The 12,340-nt window shown below is 44.0% G+C and overlaps 1 protein-coding gene across 2 annotated transcripts in view; it reads left to right on the top strand.

Annotated features, from left to right (window-relative positions):
- Positions 1–12,340, top strand: part of mcc (MCC regulator of WNT signaling pathway) — a 121,212-nt gene that overhangs the window by 15,887 nt on the left and 92,985 nt on the right. Inside the window, exon 1 of one of the 2 annotated variants that reach the window (XM_071350575.1) lies at positions 6,661–7,396. The exons of the other annotated variant lie outside the window; for it this stretch is intronic. Within the exon in view, the coding sequence (XP_071206676.1) occupies positions 7,349–7,396 (48 nt within the window). The 5' untranslated portion in view covers positions 6,661–7,348. Of the gene's footprint in view, positions 1–6,660; positions 7,397–12,340 lie in introns of those variants that run through there. 2 annotated transcript variants of the gene reach the window in all.

Genomic DNA, 12,340 nt, shown 5'->3' with positions numbered 1-12,340 from the left:
TAGCCTAGGTTTCTACATAGCTTAACCAGTATGAATCTAGACACACAGGCTGCTAAATGGCACCAATATACACTGAACAAAAATATAAACGCAACATGCAACAATTTCAACGCTTTTACTGAGTTACAGTTCATATAAGGAAATCAGTCAATTTAAGTATATTCATTAGGCTCTAATCTAGGGATTTCACATGACTGGGATTACAGATATGCATCTGTTGGTGACAGATACAAAAAAAAGGTAGGGGCGTGGATCAGAAAACTAGTCAGTGTCTGGTGTGACCACCATTTGCCTCATGCAGCGCGACACATCTCCTTCGCATAAAGTTGATCAGGCTGTCGATTGTGGAATGTTGTCTCACTCCTCTTCAATGGCTCTGCGAAGTTGCTGGATATTGGTGGGAACGAACACACTGTTGTACAAGTCAATCCAGAGCATCCCAAACATGCTCAATGGGTGACATGTCTGGTGAGTATTCAGGCCATGGAAGAACTGGGACATTTTCAGCTTCCAGGAATTGTGTACAGGTCCTTGCGACATGGCGCCAAGCATTACCATGCTGAAACATGAGGGTATGGCTGCGAATTAATGGCACGACAATGGGCCTTAGGGCTGTGCGGTAAACCGTATTTATGATATACCGGTATTGATGCATGGACAATTTTGGGTTTGTACTTTACTTTCTATAACGGTAATTGAATGTTTGGTTTGTTAAATGTGATAGCCGTGTGTAACGTACATTTTTATAGTTTATTTCGCTACTTGAGTCCTCTCTCTCTCTCCATGCCGCATTCCACAGACTTAGCCCCGCCCAATTTGTGCCTAACCTGCTGGTCAAAATCGCACAATTAATCGTTGTGACCAGTTGAGGATGTCATAACCAGTTGTGACAGGTGTTATGTCAGTCTTATAACAGTATTATGCCTATTTCCTGCTTTGGTTGGAGTTGTTTTTCTATAGATCAGGCAATGTGATTAAAGGCCTTTCACTCCGCAGGTAGAGAAAGAATGACACCACCAGGCTGGCCGTGAGCCAGTCCTCCCTCTTTGGGGGCTAGCTGCCACTGTTTGGATTAGCGTCTGTAACTCTGGCTAGCGCTAAACCCATAGCCCCCCTGTGTGCTAGGCTAGCTGCTATATATGCCCTCAATACATAGCCCCTCTGTGTGCTAGCTAGGATAGCTCTATCGCTATCTGCCCCGCAGCAGATTTGATTTCACACACATTCAAGTTGGAGTTTCACTGTGGCACTGACACTGTCCCTTTCCCTGTGCCACTCCTCTTTTCTCTCCCCCTTGGAAAAGTCTCCCCCAGAAAAGCATAATCGAGTCTCCCGATACATCCTCCCAGCCAGCACCACTGCAATGCACAGTCACTGTGTCTTCCAAGCTCTGTGTTGGTCGCTAACAAGGTGTTAGCCGTAATGTGTTAGCCTAGCTTGTCTTTTTATATAGCTCTTTTGGACTAACATGTTGATGTTGGAGGGCTGTTGAGAGGACTGTATGTTGGTGATGAGGTAAGTAAGGCTGAGCAGGAGGATGAAAGAGATGGGTGGTATTTCTGTGGGGAAAGTCGCTTTAGGCCGTGCCGGCCCTATAGCCTAGAGCTGATTTGCCAGGTTGGAGTGGACGTAGCTAGAGACCAGAGACCACTGCAAAGGGTAACTGTTGGGACTTGGATATCTATGTGGGTGAGGATGTTGGACGTTTTAGACTGCTGTGTGGATTTGATGGGAAACATGCCATCGATCTTCAGGGATGCCTCTCATTTTAGTCTGTTTGGAGAATCACTTTCTATTGAGGCCTATGTTGTTTTATATTCATCTGTATTTCACTCTATAGCAGTATGATATGTGTACATACAGTGGGGCAAAAAAGTATTTAGTCAGCCACCAATTGTGCAAGTTCTCCCACTTAAAAAGATGAGAGAGGCCTGTAATTTTCATCATAGGTACACTTCAACTATCACAGACAAAATGAGAAAAAAAAATCCAGAATATCACACTGTAGGATTTTTAATGAATTTATTTGCAAATTATGGTGGAAAATAAGTATTTGGTCAATAACAAAAGTTTATCTCAATACTTTGTTATATACCCTTTGTTGGCAATAACAGAGGTCAAATGTTTTCTGTAAGTCTTCACAAGGTTTTCACACACAGTTGCTGGTATTTTGGCCCATTCCTCCATGCAGATCTCCTCTAGAGCAGTGATGTTTTGGGGCTGTTGCTGGGCAACACAGACTTTCAACTCCCTCCAAAGAGTTTCTATGGGGTTGAGATCTGGAGACTGGCTAGGCCACTCCAGGACCTTGAAATGCTTCTTACGAAGCCACTCCTTCGTTGCCCGGGCGGTGTATTTGGGATCATTGTCATGCTGAAAGACCCAGACATGTTTCATCTTCAATGCCCTTGCTGATGGAAGGAGGTTTTCACTCAAAATCTCACGATACATGGCCCCATTCATTCTGTCCTTTACACGGATCAGTCGTCCTGGTCCCTTTGCAGAAAAACAGCCCCAAAGCATGATGTTTCCACCCCCATGCTTCACAGTAGGTATGGTGTTCTTTGGATGCAACTCAGCATTCTTTGTCCTCCAAACACAACGAGTTGAGTTTTTACCAAAAAGTTATATTTTGGTTTCATCTGACCATATGACATTCTCCCAATCTTCTTCTGGATCATCCAAATGCTCTCTAGCAAACTTCAGACGGGCCTGGACATGTACTGGCTTAAGCAGGGGGACATGTCTGGCACTGCAGGATTTGAGTCCCTGGCGGCGTAGTGTGTTACTGATGGTAGGCTTTGTTACTTTGGTCCCAGCTCTCTGCAGGTCATTCACTAGGTCCCCCCGTGTGGTTCTGGGATTTTTGCTCACCGTTCTTGTGATCATTTTGACCCCACGGGGTGAGATCTTGCGTGGAGCCCCAGATCGAGGGAGATTATCAGTGGTCTTGTATGTCTTCCATTTCCTAATAATTGCTCCCACAGTTGATTTCTTCAAACCAAGCTGCTTACCTATTGCAGATTCAGTCTTCCCAGCCTGGTGCAGGTCTACAATTTTGTTTCTGGTGTCCTTTGACAGCTCTTTGGTCTTGGCCATAGTGGAGTTTGGAGTGTGATTGTTTGAGGTTGTGGACAGGTGTCTTTTATACTGATAACAAGTTCAAACAGGTGCCATTAATACAGGTAACGAGTGGAGGACAGAGAAGCCTCTTAAAGAAGAAGTTACAGGTCTGTGAGAGCCAGAAATCTTGCTTGTTTGTAGGTGACCAAATACTTATTTTCCACCATAATTTGCAAATAAATTCATTAAAAATCCTACAATGTGATTTTCTGGATTTCTTTTCACATTTTGTCTGTCATAGTTGAAGTGTACCTATGATGAAAATTACAGGCCTCTCTCATCTTTTTAAGTGGGAGAACTTGCACAATTGGTGGCTGACTAAATACTTTTTTGCCCCACTGTATATGCCCTGCTGTATTACTTTACATTGATCTGGGAGATTTTATTTCTCTGTTGTGTAGTGATGGTTATTTGAGCTTTCTTCCACTACTAGTAACAGCCAAATTATTTTTTATCTTGCTATCTAATTACTTTTCTATCTGCCTAGAAAACCTCTTCGAAAAAAGAAAACTCTTGAGTAAAGAAGGGGTCTATTCTCCATATCATTGTTCTCATTTAATTTTCACTGGTCAGGGAGAGAGGGAGACAGACTAGACTTCCTGCTCCATTCCATTTCTTTGAGTCACTCAATTAGAAAGTGAACCAGCTCCCAATGTACCGTAAGTCCAGCTTCATAAATGATGCATGCCGGTGTTTTTGCAAGGCCAGAGCAGTTCTGTCTAAACGTAGCCCAGCAGCACCTCTGATATACTACTCCGAGTGCAGAGTCAGAAAATGTTCAACTTTTTGTCTCCTGCTACGGCTCTCATCTTCTCAACTGTCTCCTGCTGTTAGAATTCTTTTAAATGTATTGTAATATTGTTCTCTTAGAATATCAACTAGGAATGGTAGTTGAACTTGTTTCAGCACAGTTCTTTTAATATAGTTCTTTTTTTACCCCCTAGTGAAATGGATGAGAGAAGACATTAGGGTGGGAATTAATTACATTTACAATAAAATATTAATTTTGGATGAAGCTAGGGTGAGCCTTGGGCTATAGGGTGGTAGGTTGAAGTATTGCGACTCACTTGCCTTGAAGCCTTACTATTGAATGTGAATTCAGTGGTCAGGGCATTTGTGAGTTTACATGTTCCAATTTGCATAGCAAGTAAGGCAGACTTCTAATTAGGGGCATATGCCAGCAGGTGCCCGACTGTGTGCATTTCCCCTCTTTATTCTGCTCTTTGTGTGTTTGCATTCTGATGAGCAGTGTCCAGCTTGGGGAGCAGCATGATTTGTAGCTGAGCTTAAAGGTCAGGATCACCCATGCGCTAAAACACCCCGTCTAAACTCAGCAAAAAAAGAAACGTCCTCTCACTGTCAATTGTGCTTATTTTCAGAAAACTGTGTAAATATTTGTATGAACATAAACAAGATTCACCAACTGAGACATGAACTGAACAAGTTCTACAGACATGTGACTAACAGAAATTTTATAATGTGTACCTGAAGAAAGGAGGGGTCAAAATCAAAGTAACAGTCAGTATCTGGTGTGGCCACCAGCTGCAGTGCATCTCCTCCTCATGGACTGCACCAGATTTGCCAGTTCTTTCTGTGAGATGTTACCCCACTCTTTCACCAAGGCACCTGCAAGTTCCCGGACATTTCTGGGGGGAATGGCCCTAGCTCTCCCCCTCCGATCCAACAGGTCCCAGACGTGCTCAATGGGATTGAGATCCGGGCTCTTCGCTGGCCATGGCAGAACACCGACATTCCTGTCAAGCACAGAATGAGCAGTATGGCTGGTGGCATTGTCATGCTGGAAGGTCATGTCAGGATGAGCCTGCAGGAAGGGTACCACATGAGGGAGGAGGATGTCCTCCCTGTAACGCACAGCATTGAGATTGCCTGCAATGACAACAAGCTCAGTCCGATGATGCTGTGACATACCGCCCCAGACCATGACGGACCCTCCACCTCCAAATCGATCCCGCTCCAGAGTACAGGTCTTGGTGTAACGCTCATTCCTTCGACGATAAACGCGAATCCAACCATCACCCCTGGTGAGACAAAACTGCGGCTCGTCAGTGAAGAGCACTTTTTGCCAGTCCTGTCTGGTCCAGCGACGGTGGGTTTGTGCCCATAGGCGACGTTGTTGCCGGTGATGTCTGGTGAGGACCTGCCTTCCAGCCTCTCTCAGCCTATTGCGGACAGTCTGAGCACTAATGGAAGGATTGTGCATTCCTGGTGTAACTCGGGCAGTTGTTTTTGCCATCCTGTACCTGTCCCGCACGTGTGATGTTCGGATGTACCGATCCTGTGCAGGTGTTGTTACACGTGGTCTGCCACTGTGAGGACAATCAGCTGTCTGTCCTGTCTCCCTGTAGCGCTGTCTTAGGCGTCTCACAGTACGGACATTGCAATTTATTGCCCTGGCCACATCTGCAATCCTCAAGCCGCCTTGCAACATGCCTAAGGCACATTCGCGCAGATGAGCAGGGACCCTGGGCATCTTTCTTTTGGTGTTTTTCAGAGTCAATAGAAAAGCCTCTTTAGTGTCCTAAGTTTTCATAACTGTGACCTTAATTGCCTACCGTCTGTAAGTTGTTAGTGTCTTAACGACCGTTCCACAGGTGCATGTTCATTAATTGTTCATGGTTCATTGAACAGGCATGGGAAACAGTGTTTAAACCCTTTACAATGAAGATCTGTAAAGTTATTTGGATTTTTACGAATTATCTTTGAAAGACAGGGTCCTGAAAAGGGGACGTTTCTTTTTGCCGAGTTTGTGTGTGCGTGTTGTGTTTGTGCATGTTGTGTGAGCATGTCTGAAATAGCTGCTTGTGTTGTTGTGTCCATCCACATCTTTGTGTGTGTGTGTGTGTGTGTGTGTGTGTGTGTGTGTGTGTGTGTGTGTGTGTGTGTGTGTGTGTGTGTGTGTGTGTGTGTGTGTGTGTGTGTTGTGTGTGTGTATATGCTACTCTGCTATGTAGTCTCCTTGACACCTTGTCGTTCCCCTAATGTGGCTTCCGGTCACATCTCAACTTGTCATATCAAAAATCAAACCAATATCAATAGGGGGAGCAGTTTATTCTATGTTCCATTCAAAGTGCCGAGCAAGAGGTGGTCGTACTACCTGTTTTTTCAAATCCTTATGTGACTGCCTTTCCCATTACCAACATAATCTAACCTATCTGAATTAGCTAGTCTTATCGGCTAACAAATATTGCGTTGATCCATGTAGTCAAATATTCATTACTGGTTGCGCTAAACACCAGTCATCAATATATTAATAAAGTGCTCCAATCTGTTCATATTTAATGAGGCCTGAATGGGCTGCTAATGAACTGGTCTATTAGCGCACCCTACACACTATAATTAAGTCTACGAGAGGAGCCACAATGCCAGAAGTGCACTTTAATTGCTTTAACAGCCTCCAAGAGTGGAGATGAGGGAAAGTTCTGGAACGCTGCCATTTCTAGAGCTCAGGGAGGGAGGGAGAGAGGGAGAGAGCATGCACTCTGTTGAACATACCATTAGTGCCGCGGCACTCTTTGGTGTGAGTGCTTGTCTGAGTTTCAGAGAGAGAGGTCTGGGAGTGGCACAGACCGACTGAAGGAATGAGAGGGGGGTGCTGCTAAAACTTGAATCCGTATCGAAGAGAGGAGGTGGAGAGAACAAGGGGAGAGGGGGATAAGGAGGAACAACTGCTGGTAGACTGGAATCCGACAGGCAGTCGAGCAGCAGAGACAATAACACACTGGGGAACGCTGCCCGCTACACACACACAGACGCACTGAGCCTGGCCCCGGGTGGCGGCAGCGCGTGGAGATGACGGGGGAGCAGCAGGGAAAAGGCGAGCCAGCCAAGAGAGACTCCATCAGTTTTCCTTGGATACACTCGGGAACGGTTCTCCTGAGGGGCAGCAGGAGCGCTAATGACTTAACTGATAACGGATCATGGAACATGTGCCGGTGTGTGTGACTGTGCACTTCTGAATGTGAGCGAGTTTGTGTATGTGTATTTACCTCCACCTTTGGTTTGTGCGTGTGTGCGTGCGTGTGTTCACTCTGATCACAGTGTGGGATTTTTCTGAATGAAGGTGGTTGGCCACAGCAGCCAGCGGCACTGGAGACTACATGCAGCTGAAGACAAGGGACTAAGGGACTGCGTTTTTCTTTCGTCGCATTTCTGTCGGGAGAGAGAGCTCTGGAATCTTAATATCTTTTGAGAGTTTGGGGAAATCATGAACTCTTCCGGAACAGTCGGAAAATTGGGGATCGAAGGGGGCGAGGTAAGACTGCACATTTCTGTACAAGTGGCCACATCAAAACTGTCTACTGGCCACATCAAAACTGTCTAATGTCTTGCTTGTAGGCTTGCCTCAGGTCTTTCAGGTCCACTGTGTAAGAGGTAGCTGTTAATTTGAAAAGGGTTGGAGCTGAGTTTTCTCTTACTTTGTCTTAAAGGTTTGGTTTGGAAGTGGTGACTTGTGTCGTTAGGGTTTCTGTGAAATCTTCTTGTCACCCATTTCTAGGTTATTTCAAGGTTTGGCCAAGAAGTAGGACTCCTTTCTTATAACCCAAGCGAGTTGGCTGTCATTTCTGGAATGTTTCAGTCAGAGCTGTCTGTCTTTCGTCCCTCTGTAAACACTTGTGCCCCTCCAGCTCATGGCTCAGACTCATCTGGGCTAGTCCTCTACCCCTTTCTCTCTCCCCCGCAGTCCCCCCCCTGCTTGCAGCATATTAAATCCAGGTGGGAGAGAGTTAGGTTCAGGCGAAATACCTCTCAAAGGGGAGGAGGAGAGAGAGAAGGGGTAGGAAAATGTAGGCGAAGTGCCTCAGGTATGTTAGGCACAGTGAAAATATAAGACCAGATAGCTACCAAATCAGCACTCTCCCTCTTTTTCTCTGTCTCTGTCCTTCTGACTCTGTAAAACAAGCTGTTTGTTTTCCAAGGGCTTTTGAGAGGGATAGTAAGCAAGCTTCGACTGTTAGTGTAAGCTCTTCTACAGAAGTGTTTCTTTCAGTTTCAAGGTCTTCATGGCCCCTTTCCCTTCTACCCTCACATCGTCCACAGATGAGAACGGTTAAATCTCCCAGAGAGTCACAATGGCCATCTGTTTCTGAAGACACAGGAAGTGAGGCTCTGTGTAGAGGTGCATTGTTGAGTGGCTCAAGTGGCCCAGGGCCCCTAAGTCTCCATGTCTCTACATGCAGAGCCAGCCCTAGCCTTTTGGGGGCCCTAAGCAAGGTTTGATTGGAAGGCACCCCTACCTCACTGGCAAAGCATTTTAGTGGGCCCCCTCTTGACAGTGGAGATTACATTACAGTTTTAAACTACATTTCCTTCAATTCTACATATTTGTGACTCGTTTCAGGAAACTAGGCGTATGTCGCACCCCACTACTTCACAGGAGAGGCATTTGAACGCAAACATACATTTTTTAATCAAAATGTGTTTTCTGGCAGAAATGCCTTCGGAAATGTGGCCTTTCATGTGCCCTAATAACAAACCTGTATGCCATCTGTAAATACAAATTAAATAGTTAAATTACGAGTAGAGGTCGACCGATTAATCAGTATGGCCGATTAATTAGGGCCGATTTCAAGTTTTCATAACAATCGGTAAACGGCATTTTTGGACACCAATTGTGGCCGATTACATTGCACTCCACGAGGAGCCTGAGTGGCAGGCTGACTACCTGTTACGTGAGTGCAGCAAGAAGCCAAGGTAAGTTGCTAGCTAGCATTAAACTTATCTTATAGAAAACAATCAATCTTAACATAATCACTAGTTAACTACACATGGTTGATGATATTACTAGTTTATCTAGCTTGTCCTGCGTTGCATATAATCGATGCGGTGCCTATTAATTTCTCATCGAATCACAGCCTACTTCGCCAAACGGGTGATGATTTAACAAGCGCATTCTCGAAAAAAGCACTGTCGTTGCACCAATGTGTACCTAACCATAAACATCAATGCCTTTCTTAAAATCAATACACAATTATATATTTTTAAACCTGCGTATTTAGTTAATATTGCCTGCTAACATGAATTTCTTTTAACGAGGGAAACTTCTCTTGCGTTCCGTGCAAGCAGTCAGGGTATATGCAGCAGTTTGGGCCGCCTGGCTCGTTGCGAACTGTGTGAAGACCATTTCTTCCTAACAAAGACCGTAATTCATTTGCCAGAATTGTACATAATTATGACATAACATTGAAGGTTGTGCAATGTAACAGAAATATTTAGCCTTAGGGATGCCTTAGGGATGTTAGATAAAATATGGAACGGTTCCGTATTTCACTGAAAGAATAAACGTTTTGTTTCCGAAATGATAGTTTCCGGATTTGACCATATTAATGACCTAAGGCTCGTATTTCTGTGTGTTATTATGTTATAATTAAGTCTATGATTTGATATTTGATAGAGCAGTCTTACCGAGCGGTGGTAGGCAGCAGCAGGCTCGTAAGCATTCATTCAAACAGCACGTTTGTGTGTTTGCCAGCAGCTCTTCGCTGTGCTTCAAGCATTGAGCTGTTTATGACTTCAAGCCTATCAACTCCCGAGATTAGGCTGGTGTAACCAATCTGAAATGGCTAGCTAGTTAGCGGGGTGCGCGCTAATAGCGTTTCAATCGGTGACGTCACTCGCTCTGAGACCTTGAAGTAGTTGTTCCCCTTACTCTGCAAGGGCCGCAGCTTTTGTGGAGCAATGGGTAACGATGCTTCGAGGGTGACTGTTGTCGATGTGTTCCTGGTTCGAGCCCAGGTAGGGGCGAGGAGAGGGACGGAAGCTATACTGTTACACTGGCAATACTAAAGTGCCTATAAGAACATCCAATAGTCAAAGGTATATGAAATACAAATGGTATAGAGAGAAATAATCCTATACCTATAATAACTACAACCTATAACTTCTTACCTGGGAATATTGAAGACTCATGTTTAAAGGAACCACCAGCTTTCATATGTTCTCATGTTCTGAGCAAGGAACTTAAACGTTAGCTTTTTTACATGGCACATATTGCACTTTTACTTTCTTCTCCAACACTTTGTTTTTGCATTATTTTAACCAAATTGAACATGTTTCATTATTTATTTGAGGCTAAATTGATTTTATTGATGTATTATATTAAGTTAAAATAAGTGTTCATTCAGTATTGTTGTAATTGTCATTATTACAAATAAATAAATAAATTGTCAGATTAATCGGTATCGGCTTTTTTGGTCCTCCAATAATCAGTATCGGCGTTGAAATATCATAATCGGTCGACCTCTAATTACAAGCCTAGTTGGTTTAGCCATGGAAAAAGTCAGGAACCTTCCCGCTAGCCATGATTGGCTGAGATAATGAGGGGCTGGACATGCCGAGAAATGAGTTCAGATTGGTCTGCCATGTAGCTTGCTTCTGTCTATAACATGAGCTACTCAGTATGTGTAGGTAATCCTTTCAACCGCTGCTTTTTTGAAAGATGTCATGGAGAATTGCAAAAGTGTTGCTACTACTCCACTTTCTGGAGAACGATTGTGGAATGCTGACTCTCTGACTCTGAAAATGAATTACACAATAAGGAACTCCCAGATTTAGGTAAAAACATGTTAATTGAACCAGCTAGCTAGCTAACATTGAGCCTAGTTGGTTAGCTTTAGCTACCTGCAGATTAATGCCTGGTGGCTAGCTATGACAATGAGATTGTATTGCTAGTAGTATGGGTTGGGAATATTGCTGCATTCAAAACAACTGGGAACTCGAAAATATCCGACTTCAGCGCATTTAAGACAACTGGGAACTCTGGTAAAAACGAGCTCCGACTAGGAAAACTATTTTTGAACGGTCATCCAACTTGGATTTGAACACGGGAACTCGTGCCTCTTTCTAGAGCTCTGACTTTCCGATCACTGACATCATGATTTGACCTTGTATTTTTCCAAGTTCCCAATTGTTTTGAAAACACCATTAGGTTCATTGTTTAGCTAGCTAGCTAGCAAGCTACATGTCTAAACAAAAGACTCCATCAAATTTGCCAGGTGTGTCTGGGGCTGATTACGGTCATCTATTTATTGTATTTCATGAACATGTGTACATGTCTAGACTATAGTGACCCATCCACTTAGCTAGATGTGGCTGAGGGGTTGTTTATAGCATTTCTTTCACATGGCCCATCAATTTAGACAAGTGTTTCTGGGTAAGAATCATCTAATTATAAATGTGTGAATGTGAAACACAACATGACCTGCACCAAAGTCAGATTAGGAAATAGGCCAAGGACTAGATAAAGTGTATTTTTGCTACAACTTTCCCATTGTTTCTCAACTGCAGTATATGATATACCCGTTTTTTTTTGGTCTTAGTCTTTACTTTAATCCCATGTAAAAAAAAAAAAAAAAAACAGCATTTCAAATTTTGCTATGTAGGACCGAATCGAGCCGGCCGGTCACATTTTGCTATGGGGAGTAGAGAAAATATTGCGGTTCTAAAGCAAGCTTTCTGCAATTCTACATGTTTTGCCATGGGGCAGAGAGAAGGTTAGCAATTTTATTTAAAAATCCTGAAATTCTACTCATTTTGCCATGGGGCAGAGAGAGAAGGTAATCCATTTTGTAAGCATTTAAGCATGTAAGCATTTTTATATGGCTGGCCTTGCTTTACACCTGGCTACCCCTACCCCGGTTAACAGCTCTGCACCCCCCACAGCAACTTGCCCAAGCCCCCCCATTTCTCCTTCACCCAAATCCAGATAGTTGATGTTCTGAAAGAGCTAAATGCATGCTCTTCAACCGATTGCTGCCCGCACCTGCCCGCCCGCCTAGCATCACTACTCTGGACGGTTCTAACTTATAATATGTGGACAACTACAAATACCTACGTGTCTGGTTAGACTGTTAACTCAACTTCCAGACTCATATTAAGCATCTCCAATCCAAAATTAAATCTAGAATCGGCTTCCTATTTCGCAACAAAGCATCCTTTACTCATGCTGCCAAACATACCCTCGTAAAACTGACTTTCCTACCGATCCTTGACTTCGGCGATGTCATTTACAAAATAGCGTCCAACACTCTACTCAGCAAATTGGATGCAGTCTATCACAGTGCCATCTGTTTCGTTACCAAAGCCCCATATACTACCCACCACTGCGACCTGTATGCTCTCGTTGGCTGGCCCTGCTTCATATTCGTCGCCAAACCCACTGGCTCCAGGTCATCTATAAGTCCTTGCTAGGTAAAGCCCC

The sequence above is a fragment of the Salvelinus alpinus genome, chromosome 18, assembly GCF_045679555.1.
Source record: "Salvelinus alpinus chromosome 18, SLU_Salpinus.1, whole genome shotgun sequence".
Taxonomy (NCBI): Eukaryota; Metazoa; Chordata; class Actinopteri; order Salmoniformes; family Salmonidae; genus Salvelinus; species Salvelinus alpinus.
This window is presented reverse-complemented; position numbering and strand designations above follow the sequence as displayed.